At 43.7% G+C, this 18,938-nt stretch overlaps 1 protein-coding gene across 2 annotated transcripts in view; it reads right to left on the minus strand.

Annotated features, from left to right (window-relative positions):
* Positions 1-18,938, minus strand: part of REXO1 (RNA exonuclease 1 homolog) — a 70,625-nt gene that overhangs the window by 19,344 nt on the left and 32,343 nt on the right. For both annotated transcript variants that reach the window (XR_012642642.1, XM_074978292.1), the window contains exons 3-8: positions 11,700-11,801; positions 9,076-9,277; positions 5,979-6,142; positions 3,885-4,022; positions 2,706-2,829; positions 1,307-1,420 (exon numbers count right to left, since the gene is read on the minus strand). Coding sequence is in view for 1 of the 2 variants with exons in the window: in XM_074978292.1 (XP_074834393.1) it covers positions 1,307-1,420; positions 2,706-2,829; positions 3,885-4,022; positions 5,979-6,142; positions 9,076-9,277; positions 11,700-11,801 (844 nt within the window). In the remaining variant the exon portion in view is untranslated. The remainder of the gene's footprint in view (positions 1-1,306; positions 1,421-2,705; positions 2,830-3,884; positions 4,023-5,978; positions 6,143-9,075; positions 9,278-11,699; positions 11,802-18,938) is intronic.

Raw genomic sequence — 18,938 nt, forward strand, 5'->3', positions numbered from 1 at the left:
TTGCACCACTGAAGCAGCAAAAATACCAACCATTTTCTAAGCAGCGCCTGTGCTACTCCTGGCATCTCACAATGAGTCCGGTTGTCAAGTCTTCTCTCAGTATTTAAACCACAAGAATAGATTCTAAGACTGTTTTTTCAAATTTGGGCATCTTCGTATATGACCCAATTTGTACTGTTGTTCAGCAACTAATTTCAGGCACTTATGACTTGAAATTTTGGCCTCAGATTGTTAAAGCAAATTCCAACATCGAATTCCTCTGAAGGGTCAGACTTTAGAACATGTCACTAGCTGGAGCACACACTTGGGAGTTTCATACATTATTTTGATCTTTAAAATGTTTTAACCAAGATATGGTTACTTGTGACGAACAACATACCGTCCACCACACCCACAGCCATCTAAGATCTCACTAACAGGAGTTTCTTCCTTATTCTCAGCCTAAGCTTCCTTTTTGTTAATGTCATTCCTCTGTTCCTAGTACCACGCACAGTATCTCCCTTCCATGCTTTGCATTTACACACTTCAAATACTTGAAGAGTACTGCGTTTCCTTTTGCTGCTGCTTAGGTGAGCTACAGAGATCCAGCCAACGTTTCCTCACATATCATTCCCTCCCATCTGCTTAGTAATGTGTGCGGCTTTTCACTGATCTTCCAACAGCCTGTCTACATCTCTTGGCTACTGAAGTGTGTACAACTGATTCAATCCAATAATGGTAATGCTCAGGCACAACCCTTTGCATACAATCGAGCCCTTTAGTACAATGCTGCTAAGCCATTTGAAAGAGTCCCACAGAACAAATGGAGATATAGTAACACTGAATACAGACAATATCCCCTTACGCTGATGGACCTAAAGCACACCTAAGTAACCCCAGGTACAGAAAATGGCAAGTCAGATTTGCATTTGAAAATCCAAACACATCAAACAAGTTTGCTGACCTCCTGTTGATGTTACTTCAAAAGCCATGTGGGCAAGTTCAATGAACTGACCTCCAAGATACAGTCCAAAAGAGGGACGGCAGCCAGAGTCCACATCAGCCAGAGGTGGACTCCTTTTTCTCCCCAAGGTCCAGGGTTGGATGCCAAGCATGTCACCACAGTGAAAGAGCCTGTGGCTCATACAGACTTTAACATGCAGTATAGGCCATGCACTGTTTGGTAAGTGATAACATGCAAAGCTGGGACCTGACGATGAAACCACATTGCCTCGTCAATCAGCCTGATGCTGCCCTCCCCTGCTCCAGCTCTGTTACATTCACTCCTCTGACTTGCAGCATGCAAAGTTAAATCAAAGGGACTTACCTTTCAAGTCCTCCGCCCGCAAGCTCCCCGACTGGTTTAGTGTGAAGCTTGTCTTAGCAGCAAGTTTCCCTCCTAGCACAGCTTCATGGGACACCACCTTCCTGTTACTGATCTCTGCAGCAAACGGGAGAAGGGAAACAGGAACAATAAAGGATCAAATACTCAGTGGCCACCTTTCAATGGTAGACTTCATTCCTGGGGCTTGGGGCATGACACACAGTAGGATGCTTGGAAACAGACAGGTTGGGTAATTGGAAAAAGGATGGTTTGATTTACTCTGGGAATTTCTCTCTACTTCAGGAACTGGAATTTGTTTGGTGCTTTCAGGAACACTCCAATCCGTCACAGGAATATGGCTGCCTGTCCTGTCAGCCTACTGCTGTTTTCCCAGGGGCAGCCAGAAAGTCTGTACAGTTCTACAGCCTACTCCCATCAGTTACATGCTGGGCAGTCTGTACCACACAATCCTTTGGGGGCACTGTAGCCAGTCTGCAGGCTTGAATTCAGCCATGGGAACGGTGAGCTCGTCAGCCTCACAGAACCCCTATGTGGCAGAAACACACCCTAAGTGCAAGCGGGCAATATAGAGAAGAGAACACACTGCACCAGTTCTGTAGCTAGGAAAGCAAGGCTTTCCCTGGAAAGGGGAGGGGAGACAGAATTCACTTCAGCAGCATTTCTGCAAAGACACCACCTGCCTCCTCTCCTATCAAACCACTTCACAAGGCCTAACAAGAAGCCCATGGAAGGTGCAGCTCTGCCACCAAGTCTCTGCTAACCAGACTTCCACACTGAATCTTTCACCCTTCTTGACAAGGGCACTTGGGAATACATTAGATAATGGTTCACAGGTGCTTTGTTCTGATCATTTAGCTGGCAGCTCTCCAAAAGGCCAGCCTCCCAAAGTTCAGCCTCGCTGACTAATGACTGTAAAAGTACTGGGGGGAAGGGGAGAGAAGCTGAGAGCAGAACATTTTTTCACCAGAACAGCACAAATTGATTGTTTAATGTACCCTCTTGAAAGCCAATAATGAAATGTCTTAACCCTCCTCTTTTCTCTCTTGGAGCTTAATGCGTGGAACAGATTTCTGGGGTGATGGACGAGCCTCTCACTTTGAAGGCACCACATGAAAGTTACTCCATTAGCAGGACTTTTCATTTTAAAGAACTTGGGCTTTAAAAAAAATTCTTCTGGTATGATCTCCTTTTATGCATAAACAGGCTACCCACAAGGCATTGCAGACTTCCTCTTGAAGTGGTCTAGTAAAACTAACTCCAGTTGGCTGTCTTTCAAGCACAATGCATCTGAGAAAAGGGTCTTTCTTTCCAATGTGTTTCACTCTGCTGCCTCTAATCCCATCCTTGTTTTGGATTTGAAAATCCCCAGTGCAGTACGTACTGTTTACACAAGGTGGAGAATTGGGCACTAGACTTCTTAGCTTCTTTAATGTGTTCACTGCCACATTCAGGTAGATGTTCCGGCTGGTACTGCGTTCATAAGCCACCTTCTCCTCTGATAGAGCCTGTAAGTAATGTAGTTCGTTACCACCTGCTCTATTAGCATATCCAGAGGAGCAATTCTTCCTGCACACATCACTCTCTTGTGCCGGCCAAGTGACTGGCCACACAACTGGAACCGACAAAGGGTTTCAGAAGCAATATAACAAGATACAAGGCAAAACACCCTAGTTCAAGAACGGTCTTGGGTCCTCTTACTTGGGGGAGAACAGAATTAACAGCAGGTCATGGAGGGGCTGCACATGAACACTAGACACTGGAAGCTGTCTTTTCCCATGAAAAATGTTTCCTTGACAGTTACATTCATAGTGAAACCCTGGACTCTGTCTTAGGAAAAGGTGCTCACTGGTTCTCCAGCAGCAGCATCAAAGCACAGAGGCACGAAGCAGGCAAAGCAAGAGGTTATCCAGAATGGCAGCCAGAAACCATTCATCCTCAGACCCATGCTCTGGTTGCTATAGGAGCATCATCTACTGTGAGCGGGAAAGGGGGAGATGCCACAAGAACAAACCTCATCCACTTTGTTTGGCACCAGACAGAAACATACGGTGTATGCTATTCTGAATTTACCCAGCTGCTCTTGATGGTCAGGCTCTCTCAAAGTGAAGCGCATGATTTTCTCAACTCTCCCTTAGTAAATCCTAATGCTACGTTAGCAGGATATTATGGTTCTCCTTAAAATCAAGGCACCGAAGCTCAACAGTGAGGTGACATGAATTAAGAGCTTCACAAGTCATGTCTGCTCCACTCACCTATCTACAGAGGCTGATTCTGGGCTCATGATAAAACTTGGGAAGGATTTCCTAGAATCTAATGTTTTGGTTGTTCCAAATTCTCAGTCAAGAACCTGGAAGAGTTTTCCCTGGGATCATGAATGGGTCTCGCAGCGGGGAGCAAGGTGGAAGTCCACTGGATTGTATTTATTTTAACCTACTTCACTCTTGAATAAGCATCACTGGCTTCAACACAGCTAGAAAACATAACTCAAAATTATCATGGCAAGCAGGAAAAAAACCAACAGCTCCAAACTTCATACTGAAAAGCGAGTGCCAACACGGACCTTGTCAAACGCTTCCTGGGAGGAAGGGCAGAACTTCAGGCACTCATCAATGAAGAGATTGAGATACCTTTGCCGAATGTTCGTTGGGACTTTGGCACCAAACTCAGTGGGAATAACCGGCCTCTTTAAGCTAGCACTCTGAAGAGAAAAAGAAAGGAATTAAAACACTGTGCAGGGCTTGAACAACAAATTGCTATGGGTATCTCATGTTTCCCAGGTGTTATTAATAGTGCTGTGACTTCCTTTCTGAAAATCCTCTCAAAGCCTGGTACAACGTATGTCATCTGCAATTGCAAAAATAACCTTTGCAATTGCTCTGCTCCACCATGCTATTTTTATTTATAAAGAGGTAGTGATATTTTCATGATGCTTTGTTATGGCTGAGCAGAATTGGACCATAAGATTCCAAAAGGCAGCTATGTAGTCTGAGTAGTGTTAGACACAAAGCTGGGATGTCTACATATAAAAGCCTCCCACACCATGAAAAGTGTAGCACTTACATTAAAAGAATCAAAGTTAGTGTGTGACAAAGCATCATACTTCGTATCGAAGACATGACAGAATGAAATGAAACATAAAACCTATAGTCTGTGGTGCACATTTCCTATACTTCACCAGCAAAGAAGGTAAAATGGGAGGCTGGCAACATGCTAAGGGGCTTAGTTAAGAGAATTTGGCAACCTCACTGAATTTCCATACTTGCAGTTTGAGGTTCTCGTAAGTTTAATTACACCATTGAACTTCCTGTCTTTGTGCGTTTTTTGCACACCAACTACAAATGCGGGACATGTCTGGGCATACGTTTGCCGCACTTTGAACACGTCTTAAAGCCTGGGGAGTCAGGTATTCCTCAGCACCAAGGGGGACAGAAAGCCCCACCTCAGCTATAAGTTAAAACAGTAAGACTAACAATCAAATGCTAAAACTATTTATGCTTCTTCAAGAACTATTTACACGACAGTGGGCTACTAGCTAAAGAAGTGAGCAGAGAAAGGAAGAGCTCCAACAACCAGCAGCGCAGTAAGAAGGAACTGGGTGGGGGTGGGAGGGGAAATCGGGCAGTGCACATATTGGTCACCATATCAGCACCACTCCAGGGGGCGCCGCACTGAACCTATGACTGCTGGCTAGGGCAAAAAGCTTCCACGCACACCCAACCTGGAACGGACATGAGCAATCACTCGAAGAACAACATGCTTTTTACAATTTAGTTTATGTCAGTTGGGAAGGAGTCTGAGCTAAAATGAAAAAAGCCACTCTTATTCCGGAAGAAAAGTGTCCACAAAGTGGGCTATATTGGTATAACTAGGCCCGTTTAAATTCACACCTTGCATAAAACTAAAAAAAACTCAAAGCTTTTCTGTGTAGACAAGACCTCACTCAACTGAGTTAACAAGATTGAAATGCACGCTCTTTGTCCAATAAAAGAGAGCTGTAGCCAGTGCTCCCTGTAAGCTGAGCGCTTGGGCAGCCACCCTGGAGGTAGTCAAACGCTGCCCAGCTAATTAGCAGAGCACCCACTGCTGCCAGAATGTATGTCTACTCGTGCACATCCATATATGCCTTGGTGCAGATAAACATGTTCCACTCATGGATGGAAAATATTAAGAGGGAACATTGGCACTTTTCAAACACACAGGATGACAAGGCCAAACCACCAAAAATCTGCACAGCTAATACAAACAAAATACAGGCACAGGATAGGAAATCAAAACTGACATAACGTCACAGTATGTTTTAACACTAGAATTCAGTTGCAGATGCATCCAGGTGGGTTTCAAAAGGTTATTATTACACAGAAACCACTTTTGCCCACAAGGTCACGATGAGCTGAATGATCAGAGAAGCATTTGCTGAAGTATTTGTATATTTATATACTTGAGCCACACTAAGCATTACAGTTGTGTAGATGCTCCTGTGTAGGTCAAACACACTAAGAATGGGAATCCAGTTAGAACCTGGCAGCAGTTATCTGAATTGCATTGCTCTGGGAGCCTGGAGGTACACAACAGTTCATTCCACACTAGTTTGCTCGTATGGAAGGGGAAAACCATACTACAGAGAGAGGTTGGATATACCAAGAGTACATTTTACCTGTAGACTGGGAGCATGTGCTATTCTTTTCTGTACGACAGTAGTAGTAGTCTTAGACGTCATACCAGCTAGCGTACGGGCCTTCAGGGTAAGAGGGGGTGCCTCAGACACATTGGTGACTGTCGCACTGCTGACAGGAATGGTTTTCTTAACACCCACAGTGACTACAGGACACAGAAAATGCGAATTTAGACAGAAATCCCATCCACAGTACTCATTTTCACTTATCAGACTGACCCCACAGAGCTCGACAACAGTACTGCAGATTGGGATGCAGGAAAGGTGGCAAATTTAATTTTTTGGGCTTAGATGCCACATCAATGGAGAAAGCACTCAGTTGGTCCGTTAAATCAGATCATGTGTCTAACCCATAGAGTGATGATTGACTTTCTGCTGAAGTTTCTACTGAAATGTGCCAGGCAGGTATTCTTTGACTTGAGAGTTAGCATCACAATTACAGACGCTGTGGCTCTGATGTAAAGAACACGAGTAAAAATTATACGCTGTCTCACTCCTACATGTAATCACTGTAAATGCTCCTGGGTTCTTCTTCTTCCACTACACCTGATGTAATAAAATAGTTACTTTCATTTGATACTGGATGCATGACTGTCATGTCTTCAAATGGCAAAGGAAGGCATTTAGGACTACCACTGTTAATAAGCCCTAAGAGTATCAGAAGATGGTCTTAGTAGTCACAGATGGACTCACTCATCAACCAAGCAGAAGAATTCTTGGCTGCTATTGGAAGTCCCTGTCCTACTCCTGAAATAATGCCTCTTTGACCCAACAAGAGGGAAGAAGCTCAGAGAGGCCAAGCTCTAGACTCACCCACTCCCAATGGCATTCAAGGCTTGTCTTCACTACTGCGCTATGCTGATGCAGCTGCACCCATGTAGTGTGTCTGCTGCAGGTGTGCTACGTTAATGGGTGAGCACTCTCCCATCAACTGATTTACTCCTTCTCAAGGAGAGGCAGAAGCTATATCACAGAACACATCTTCACTATGGGCCAGATCGATAGGGCACTGATCAATCCGGGGTGGGAGGGGGGGGAGCTGATTTATCCCGTCTGGTAGAGATGTGATAAACTGACCTCTGGTCACCCTCCTGTGGTCTTTAGAAGAGTAAGGGAAGTCGAGGGGAAAGTTTTTTCTGTTGACCTAGCCTGATGTGGACCCTTTGGTAAACAGACCTAAGCTATGCTGATCCGAGTTACTGTACTGTCCCTGCAGTGTATGCCTGCCCGCAGGCACTACTATGTTACTGGAGGGAGGGGTCCTTTTCACACCCCTGAGCAACATAAATTACAGTGACTTAAGTGATCATGTAGACAAGCCCTCAGATACCAGAAAAGCCATTAAAAAAGGATCTCACTGAAGCCACAAATGCAGGGAAGGAAGGAGACATTTACAACATGAAAGTTAGATAGCAGAAACCACCTTATACGGAGTCAATATCGTAAGGGAAAAGCAAAAGGGTAAATATATTTTGGGTGAAATCCTGTCCCACTGAAATCAATGGCAAAACCCCTGCTCACTTCAGTGGGGTCAGGACTTCACTGGCCTACATAACAATCCTATGTCGTAATGTCACAGCCCAGTAATTTTTTAAAACCTATATTCTTATCCAAAAAGTCCTAAATGGAGGACTCTAGATTCTAATCCCCCAATATTCTTTGCCATCAGTATGGCTAGAGATAGCAGTAAGTATTGACAAGACCCAAGGTGGTCTTAGAGTAGGAAAGTAACACTTATAATCCTGCTAAAGCTTTTATCCTGGAAAAAAAAAATCAAACACAGATTTTTCTACTTTTTGAATATGAGTCACTCTGAAGTGTTGATATGAACATGGAACAGGCAAAGTCATTTGTGACTAAAGAGCGAAAATCGTACCCAACAGGAAGATTCAACGCTCACTGAATGCTGAAAAGAAGGTGGTAGGTAGAGTAATAAATTGTCTGGAAGCTTAGTTTGCTAACTAGCTTCAGAAAGCACTCTGCCCAGTGGAACCCTAGACACTGGCGTGCAATTACAAATAGTGCGCTGACATTTCCAACAAACATGAAAACTTAATGCATAACACATTTTATGCAAACAAGAACTCAACAGAAAATAATTTTTTTTAAAGACATTTCATAGGGGCTTGGGAGATTACAGGCTGACAATATTACTGTTACAATCTCAGGGAAATTTTGTCTTGAACAATTATAAAAAGAATTAGAACTACATAGAGAGAGAATCGAAAAGCCATTCAGAAAAATTACAAAACTTTAGTATTATTTTGACAACATTTCTGATCTCAAGTGCAAAGGTTACAATTTGAACCCTGAATATGAGAAGAGGCCAAGTCATGGCTGGTGGAACACAAATTCATAACTTCTCTTCCAGCATTTAAAATGAAAATCCAGCTTCCTGTACCATAACTATGTTTGTGAAGGCAGCAGTATCACAGGTCATTATATTAAAATGATGGAACACTGAGGAAGGAAAGTCAAAGAAGACAAGACCAGCTGCATTCAGAAATTTGCCAATTTCTACAAGTCTTGAACTTCTGTCCAGCCAGCTTAACATCAGTCTGGCATGCATTCAGAACATTCAGATTAGCTTGAACTTTGTAATATGCTACATACTGAAAAAGCAAACAAGTTGGTAAAAAAATATATCCGTATCTAAGGGCAGATATAAAAATGCACTAGACCTAACTAGTGAAGAGAATGGAAACATGGTAATAGCATCCTTGTCTAGCTAACAGAACAGGAAAGTCTTTTGTTTTGGACCACCTTGCTGAGGAACAAACATGCTTATCACACAGCATGCATTTTGTTTTCATTTCATAAAGGTGCTTCCTAGAGTTTCTGACCTTTAAAAAAACAAACAGGATTTTTCAATGTGGGTGAGGGCGTCCCTGACTTCTGGCCCATCACACAAATATCTGAATTTGGCTAATGCTACCCCAATTGAAGGAACGTTTCTGGGTTCCTGTGTTCCCACTGTAAAACACCTGGTCTTTTTATGATCTTTAATGCACTTTTAAGGAGACCGTGTCATTTTAACAGGAGAAGGGACCGAGGATAACAGAAGCCAGTGGTGACTTACTCTGCTTTGCTGCTGTGGAAAGCGCTGGATTTGGCACATGAGCAATCCTTTTCTTTCCTCCTGGCAAGGCAAGAGAGGCCTTTTGGACTGCCACAGCCAGCTGTTGTGCCTGCTGTTGTGCCAGCTGAATCCTCCGGTAACAGACCTCCTGGGCAGTTGGTGGGCGGTACGGCCGGATTACTGGCTTGCTTGGGACATCTGCCTGTACCAATACAAGGCACTCTAAAACCATCCTGTTTGTTTGCTCAAGTACACACCCTCTGGCTTTCATTCAGAGGAGAAAAGGGCTGAGATTCTTCTACTACTCTAGGTCCCTGGATTCAGACTATGGTTACACGGTTGCCAACCCTCCAGGACTGTCCTGAAGTCTCCAGGAATTAACGAAAGAATCCAGAAACACATCCAATCAAAACTGGCAACCCTGTTAATGGCTACACTACAGAACATACACACTGCCGTTCTGCTAGTGCAGATGCTTTAAAGCAACTGGAGAGAGCTCTTCTGTTGACTTAAGTATTCCAGCTCCCACAGGCGGGCTCTCCTGCCAACACAGTTTATCCATGCCAGTACTTACAATAGGGCAACCTGCATCACTTGGGAGTCAGCAATTATTCACACATACACCCCTGCCCCGAGTGACTTAACTTATATGGACCTAAGCTGTAGCATGTACGTAGCCTTACTTTGTTTACAAAGGTCTGTGTGTGTCAACTGATGGAAGTGGAGGTCATGCTAGTTTTCCAGAATGGTTATCATTACAGGCAGCTCCCTTCAGTTTTAATTTGTTTAAATACTCAATTCACTTGCATTTGGAGGATCAGAATAGAATGCTTAGAATTCAGAAGTCTGTGCAGACATCAGAACACCACCCTTCTGAAAGCACATGGATCAATTCAAACACCAAAGTTACATGCATTTTCTTTGATGTGTGAATTCACAATGCAGGAAAGGTGCCATAACAGATAGCGATGAAGAATGAAACCTTCTAGCAAGGGAACAAATACCAAAGAGGCAGTAGCAGTGCAAACTTCCCCACCATTCCCAGTCAACATACCTCAAACCTGACAGCTGTGTGCACATCTAGTGTCTCAGAAGGGAGTGTGGGCCCTACAATTCATTAAATACCTGGCCTCTTTGCTGAGACAGCAAACTAGGAAGCTAATCAGCAGACACTGTGTTGCTGAGGTCTGATGTGGACTGCACACACTGATGTCGGGAAACTGCAGTCGGAGTAAACAGTCAATAGACAACAGCTTCAGATCACTGTAGAACTGAAGGCGAGGCTTTCTGCCTCTTCACCCTCAAATTTGCTCTCAAAAGCTTAACTAGAAGACACATCCTTTTCTTTGGTTTTTACTTTAGTTTTTGAGATGTGAGTGTCAAAGAACATGTGTTCAATACCATTGGGATAAATGTAGCAATACTGGGACTAATTCTGCATGCAAAACACATCAAAGGTTTTCTGACAATAAAGGAAAAAGTTAAGGATCTTAGGGCATGACATGAAAGCAATGAGCAATAACACCATTTTCAGTCAACATTCTCTTTATGTATCATGTCTGAATGTCCAAGTCTGGGTGCAGACTGTTGCTGAGCACACCATGATTGTTGTTTGCATAGACAGTGACTGCACTATGGCTACCTCACATCTCTGAAAAGTGTTTTGGGGTCAATAGCTACATTAAGAAAACTTATCTAATGCTGCATAAATGTGTAACATGTACATATTTACACTGAATATCTGAGGTAATGAATTTCCAACCCATTTATTTCAATCTCTTATCTCTTTAGCTTACTTAAAATTTTATCAAACAAGTGAACTGGCTGAAGATATGTAATTAGCTAAAATGCATGGCACTGACCTCAGGGCTTAACATGTTAAAAATATCCTTTTCCAGACTGAATGGAAAGAAAGAACAAATCATTTTGGAAATCCTAGTCTAATCGATGTTTAAACCTTCACTGTTGGTGCAGTACAACCCTGAATAATCTGTCCTCAGCAACTGATGAGAAAAATTAAGGCAAACAAATGAAAAATCCGAATGAAAGAAAATGATGAAGTCTGTTGCCTTGTTTTCTGAAGATACTTTTAATTCAGATGCGTACAACAAAGTTTTAAAATCAATTACTTAGAGGGATAAAATGGAGCAATTACAAACAAGGAAAACTGCTCCTCAGATCTGAAGTGCTTCTGACTCAGATAAACACACACTGTTAACCTTTTTTCTTTGGCAAGACAAAACTTAATAAGTTATCTTAAATACAAATGGCCCAGTAACTTTGATTTATACTGGTGGAACGTGAAAATCCCAGACTGCACCATTGCATCACAACATGCAGCGTGCAGTCCAGTTACAGGGTTAGTACCTATTTTTGCTGACAGTATTTTGCCATTAACTTTACTAGAAGTAAAACTGCATTTCAGAGTAAAATTATTCAGAGGGGAAAGAAAACTTACAAGTATCAGAGTTCCACTGCAAATATTTCATAATCATCTGCTCTATGTTTTGGCTGTTTCACTTATAGTCTGTGTTGTTTCCTAACACATTTTGATCATGTGGCGGGAGAGAAATTCATTAACACTGTCTCCGAATTTTATTCTCGCTAATGAGGTCTACACTTACATTTCCTTGCTTGGCAAGGTGAGAGATCCTCCTTTTTTGGCCAGGAAATAGAGTGGTTAAAGCATCATCCATCTTTTCTTCACTCGCCTCCTCTTTCGGTGGCTACAAAACAAAAAGAGCAAACTTCCGAAATTGAATCACTAAAGTTTCTGCTCCATGGGGAGGCTTGGAAAGCCTCTCTCTGGGTTAATGAAGCCATGAAGGTTCCAGATTGCTTCCAGAAAGCAGGTGAGTACAAAACTACTAGCAGCTACTAAGCTATCAAAAGAGAACTAGATTACTAAGTAAAAGGAAAAGCAGGAACGCATTTGAATAACAGCACTATTGTTCCTGCCTATGCAGCCTTTTCATGGGCCTTATAGTAAGATGCTTTGGTATAATCTATGACACACCCTATTCTCGTTGATTAGTAACAGAGAGAAAGCCATGCTAGTCTATATACTATCAAAACAAAAAAGCAGTAAAGTAGCATTTTAAAGACTAAAAAAATAATTTAGTAGGTGAGCTTTCGTGGGAAAGACCCACTTCTTCAGACCATAGCCATACCAGAACAGACTCAATATTTAAGGCATAGAGAACCAAAAATAGTAATCAAATTTGACAAATCAGAAAAAAAATTATCAAGGCGAGCAAATCAGAGAGTTGAGGGGTGGGGTGGGGGGGACGGTCAAGAATTAGATTAAGCCAAGTTTGCAAAAGAGCCCCTATAATGACCCAGAAAATTCGCATCCCGGTTCAAACCGTGTGTTAATGTGTCAAATTTGAATATAAAAGAGAGCTCAGCAGCCTCTTTTTCCAAAGTAGTGTGAAAATTCCTCTTCAGTAACACGCAAACTCTTAAGTAATTAACAGAATGGCCCACTCCATTAAAACGTCGGCTGACTGGTTTGTGGATCAGGAGTGTTTTTATGTCTGTTTTGTGCCCATTAGCTCTTTGTCTCAGAGTGTCTGAAGTCTCTCCAATATACAAAGCATCTGGGCCTTGTTGGCACATGATGGCATATATGATGTTAGTTGAGGAACATGTTCAAATTTGACACATTAACATGTGGTTTGAACCAGGATGCAAATTTTCTGGGTCATTATAGGGGCTCTTTTGCAAACTTGGCTTAATTTAATTCTTGACCCTCCTCCCCACCCCTCTAATCTCTGATTTGCTCACCTTGATAATTTTTTTTTGATTTGTCAACCTTGATTACTAATTTTGGTTCTCTGTGCCTTAAATATGGAGTCTGCTCTGGTATGGCTATGGTCTGAAGAAGTGAGTCTGTCCCACAAAAGCTCACCTAATAAATTATTTCGTTAAAGTCCTACTTCACTGCTTTTTTGTTGTGATACTATTCCCCTGGCTGCCCTTGAAAGCTTCAGCCACATATCCAGTCATATACCTTAACATGTTACCAATATTTTTAAAACTAAAGAATTTCAGCAAACTCTAGATTAGTTAGGTTCTTGGTCCCACATAATGCTCTCTCTCAGAGCAGGCCCTGAAAATCACAGGGCACTGAATCTCAGTGCCACTGTTCTGCATTTAAAAAATAATGAATCCCTGCAGATACACAAGACTAATCCATTGAGGAACTGTGGTGCCAAACGCAGAGATGCTTTGTTAACAAGGCAGAAATTAAGACTAGAACAACAAATATGCAGTACAGGAAATGCTCATTAAAGCTCCTATTTTCAGACACTTGATTTGCCAGAATAAAAGCCACTTTTGGGTTGATACCTCAGGTTTGTTACCAGCAACCAAACAAATCAACCAACCTGTTCAGAAATGTTGCCAAAAAACTCTATTCAGCTGTTTGAGTGCTAGAGGCATGCACAGTGTTTCACACAGTAACATTTTTAGAGCTGTACCCGAGCTCTAATCATTCTTATTTTTAATGCTCCAAAAGCACCACTAGCAGAGTTCTCAATACAGCCACTTTTGACATTCAGAGACAAAGCCGGAGGTACCCAGCCGTGTGGCCGGAGCCATTTTGCTGCATGCATCTGGAGGCATCTGGCCACACGGATGTAGCTGCCTCACAGCATCTGGCCACGCGGATGTAGCTGCCTTGCCGCACATGGCTGGAGGCACCCCACCGTGTGGCCGGAACTGCCTCACCATGTGCAGCTGGAGGGGCGACCACATGGCCTGCAGGAGCTGCCAGTGGAGCCGCCACTGGAGCCACCATGTACACGTGGCGCCTCTGGCAAAGGAGGTGGTGGCTGTTCCAGGCTGCACCAGTGGCAAATCCTTTAATTTTTTGTTGGGGGGGGAAGCAATGATTTTATGGACCCCAGCGAACTTTGGGAAGTTCATTAAATATGGATCCGTAAAATCGAGGGTTTACTGTACCTTCCAAATTAACAGTTCATTGAGATCTGGGGCTCCAGCTTGAATTTACAAGCCAGAGATAGCGTTAGCTTTGTCAGGTGCTGCCAATTTGACTCAGTGGGGTTCCCATCGATCTCCCAGGTTCTGCTCCCAAGAGGCTAATAGCAGTGACCCCTAGAGTCTAGGAGTCCAGATCTACCACTCCCCCTTGAAAGCTGAATGACAAGTGGGCAGCTTGGGTTTACAGTACCCAGTACCCAGCTCCCAGCCTCTCCTGACAGAACCAGAGCAACAGTTTTGCTCCCTCTTCTCTGGGCCACCTGCCCCCTGCCCAGCTGCTGGCTCCCAGCCATGACAGACCCTCCCATAGACAGCGCTGCATTCTTTCCTCTTTGTTCATTGGCAAGACTCTCAGATAACAGTCTTCTGGGTCTTTTAGCTCCCATAGCAGCTTCTTAGACCCAAGCCTCTTCCTGAAAACTTTTCTCCGCGATGCACCTCTTTGTGCATCCCAAGGATGGACATGACCTCTGCTGTTCCTCTGCCTCTCTAGAACACCTCACAGCTTGGACAGACCCCATGGTACCAGGCAATAATTCCGGGTCAGAGCTGGCTTCCACCACCACTTCTCCATCTAGTAAAATGCCTAGTTCAGTTGGAGAAAAATCAGAGAAACATTCTCTTGTTCCCTCCAGAAGCCCTCTGGCATTTCCCTACCTCCACTGGGATTCCAGCACAAGAGTCCTTCTTGCAGCTAAAAACCTCTGGGAATTTTGCAGCCCCTTGAAATAAGTCATTTCCCAAATGAATGGTGCAAAATTCTCTGGCACAACAGCAACAGTTATCTTAGCCGGTTTCACCTCTGTCTGCACTTGTACGCTGGTCAAAAGTACAGGGATCTTATGGCCACTAACCAATTCCAATTCAGCCGAGTGACCAAGGAAGATATCTTGCTCCCTAAGCAAATCCTTCAAAGTTTCCTTGATTCAGCCAGTTAAAACTCTAGCATCTGAGTCATGGTATTCCATGACTGTGGGGGAACCTGGATTAGTTATTCATGTATTCGGTAGTGAATTTATCACACGTATGTATTCTATTAAATATATTTTCTCCAAAACCTAGAACAATGGTCAGTAACTTTCCCAGGCAGAGGGACAAAATTTGATCTTTTGACCTCTATGTATGGTCCGAGTGCTGGTGATGCTTTTTAAAGTCACTAATAGCTCTACTTACGACAGCTTCATTAATAAATAAATTAAGGCGCAGAGCTTTACTGTGTAGGTGGAGGTTGGTAGCATTCACTGGTCTTTTGTTAAACCACAGGCAGCATGGCTTTGAGCAAGCTCCCAGCTGCATGGGGAAGAAGGGGTGGGGTTGAGCTCCCTCTTTGTGTGCCGGTGAAAATCGGCTCGCATGCCGCTTTTGGCACCCGTGCCAGTGGTTGCTGACCCCATCCTAGACCTTCAGGAAGAAATCACAGCCAGTGTGGACTAGGTTGGCCAGCACTGTCTGTGATGGATGGGAAGGCTACTACCCTGTTTCTAGACATCCCAGTATTCAGTTAACTAAACTGCCCGTAAAGGGTTAAACCCTGAGCTAGTGAGTTCTGTGTTGGCCAGCAGACAGTAAGCCAATGGGGAAAGGTGGATTTTTGAATTGAAGCAATTATTTCCTGGGTAAATCTCTTGTATGGAGAGGGGAGACAAAGGAATGGCTTAAGTCTGTAACCAGGCTTGGAAGTTTTCAGTAATGTTCAGGCCTCAAGAAAAATCTCAGAATATCAGATATGTGTGCAGAAAGAAAAAGTCTAGTCAGATGTGATGAGGTATATTTTTATTTTGGGTTTGGTGCGGGACTCTCTCAGACTGGCTGATATACCACCCCCCACCCCGCCCCCGTACACTGTAACTTTTAAACTGAATCCCAGGCAAGTAATTTTCTTGTGTTTTAATTTTTTTTGTAGTCGCTCTGTAATTTTTTTTTTGTGGTTGCTCTGCAACCAAGTATCGTTAACAAGTCTGGCTTCATTGTTTTGTTAATAAAATCACCTTCCTAAGGCAATGATTTGAATCTTGTGTCCTGGAAGGCAGAGGAGGTTCTGTGTGTATGTATGCCTAAAACTGAGAAGTTAACTACCAGAGATTGCAGTTTGTTTTCTCTCTCTCTGTGTCTTCCCCCTGCCCCCAAGGCTTCTCCTAAGGGAGGGTTAAGGGCTTGGGGTTACCCCACAGAGAGACATCCCAACTGAGTCTTCCTGGGTTCGAAAAAGGTTTGTTTGTTTTTTGCACTGAGGTGGTGGCAGCTACCTCCCAAGGCTGGGGAAATCTGTGACCTTGGGAAGCATTTAAGCCAGGTATGTTTGAGGTCTCTTGCAGGCCCCCACCTTCTGCACTCGGGATGTCAGAGTGGGGAACTGTCTTGATGCTGTTAAACCCTTTTCATTTAAAAACTGGCACTCTAGAGTTTATTACTATTGTTGTGACCTTCTTATTAAAGCATGAAGCTTTTGACAATAGGAATACAGACAGTTAAACAAGCCCTTCTCGCCCTTTCCTAAACACCATAAAAAAGGCCTGTGATTAAGCAGTAATTATTTTCTTCTGAACTATTAAACCAGCAGAATCAAGTAAACTGAGAACTCCCTTATAATTTCTTCCACCAAGGTACTAACATCAGTGTCACAAATGTCACTATTTGTCAGCAAGAGGTACCATTAGGCTGTGATCGGTGCTATTACAGAAAGCTAGAGCTAGACTCACAAGCTTTATTAGATAATCATTCTTTCATGGGGCAAAATTCTCTTCTCCCTACAGCAGCTGTGGCTTCAGTTGATGGCCGTGAGCAACTTCTCAAGTACTTAGGAGCATTTTCTTTTGATACCATGCTTTGTTCAACACATGCTGAATGCATCTAGTTATCTCATCTTCACGGGGGTGTCCAACACATGGCCCATAAGCTACAATCCAGCCTGCAGAGCCAGCAGCAGTGCCATTTTGAAAGCCGGCTGCGTGGCTCCAAGCTGCATGTAGTGCTTTGAGGAGTCCCGCTCACTCAGTGGTTAGAGCTCTGGCATTGTAAACCCAGGGTTGTGAGTTCAGTCCTTGAGGACTCTTTCAAGGGTCTGGGGCAGGTTAGATTTAAAAAACAAATGAATGTGTCAGGGATGGTGACAGGGCCTGCTGTCAGTGCAGGGGACTGGACCTGATGGCTTCTCAAGCTCCCTTCCAGCTCTATGAGATTTCATTATGCCCTGCTGCACAGAAAGAGTAAAACTCTAATTTAATTCGTTTAACAGCTGGCAGGAGGGATGTGTCCATTAATCTAATTAAATTAAGTCCCATTATTTCAGCACAGCAATGCAGACAACCGCATGCACTGCAGGTGAGGGAGGAAGTAGAAGGGCTGGGGGGAGTCATGCAGCCATGCTCAGAATGGCCTGGCAAAGGTGCAGTGGGGGGCATCAGCACCCACAGCTCCTGTGTAAGTTAATCCTGGGTTTGGGGCTGAAAGGGGTTAAGCCTTGGGGGGAGTGCCAGCAGTTTTGGGCTACGAGGGGTTAAGCCTGGGGGGTGGGTTTGGGGCTGAGAGAGGTTAAGCTTGGGGGTTGGTGGGGGTGAGTTTTGGATTATTTTGTATTTGGCCCCCAGAACATGTAAAAAATTGCCATGTGACCCCCAATGAAAAAAGGTTGGACACCCATGTTCTATGATGCAGCAAAAGCGAACCCTTTCAACACACCTGTCTCAGCTACACATAACTCTTTGGAAGCCTCCATTGCAGTCATAAGCACCTAAAAGATAATACTGACAATAAAAGTTTTTGCAGTTTCGTTAAAGAAAGGAAATCAGTCTTCTTCTGAAGTCTATTCCCAATTTGATTTCCAGAAACACCTGCTATTGTGCAAATGAAGGGATCCCCAATAGAAAACTTAACAGTATTATGTTAGGCGCAAAATCAAGTGCTTCTGTTCATTTGCAGCCAGCCACGCATCTAGCTGAGAGTTTGTTCTCATTGCCTAGTTAATTCAGATATCAAAAAGATGGAGGAGAAGATTAGTTTGTTTCTACCCCATCAACCCAGAGACCATTAAAGGATTATTACTGACAGTGTGTTTTCTAGTACTTTGCCCTACTTAGTTCTAAAGGTCTCCATGGATGGGTCTTTCTACATTTAATTTGGCGACTATGCCACACCCATAGGGACTTCGCTGGCAGGCAGCTTTTAAGATAAATGTTCTTTTTATTTTTATCCCTTTCTTCCAAATACCTTTTCTATCATACTAAGTAATTCTTCTCTCCCACTTACGAAATGACGCTACTCATGGATAGATGGATGGACGGGAATCCTTATTGAGCTATGAGAGTTTAAAATGGCAAACACGTTGGCTTTGAGAGTTTCCCTTTATCAGCTACATCAGTGGCTCTCAAACTACGGGTCAGTAGCCCAAACTGGGTCATGACTCCGTTTTAATGGGGTTGCCAGGGCTGGCATCAGACATGAGGGGACCTTACACTGAAGCCTGAGTCCCATCGCCTGGGGCCAAAAGCAAGGCCTTCAGCTCTGGAGTGTGGGGCTCAGGTTACCACAAGGCTGAAGCCCTTAGGCTTTGACTTTGGCCCACCTGCATGTGCCTGTTGGTCTTGGGTCTCCACACGCACCCAGAGCAGCAGGGCTTAGACATGCTAAGGCTTTAGTGCTGTCTTCTGGGTACACAGTAATTTTTGTGTATCAGACGAGGGTCATGGTACAATGAAGTATGAGAACCCTTGAACTAGATAATGCCCCAAGAGCCAACTAAATTTGATTTATTGGCTAGAAAAAGCTAGAAGAGGGAGCTGACTGCCTGGGTGAACTGTCCGGGTCCTGGGTTTCCTATACATCCAATACCTGCCTGGCCAATGGCCACCTCCTCCTCAGCC

Source organism: Carettochelys insculpta, chromosome 27 (assembly GCF_033958435.1).
Source record: "Carettochelys insculpta isolate YL-2023 chromosome 27, ASM3395843v1, whole genome shotgun sequence".
Classification (NCBI taxonomy): domain Eukaryota; kingdom Metazoa; phylum Chordata; order Testudines; family Carettochelyidae; genus Carettochelys; species Carettochelys insculpta.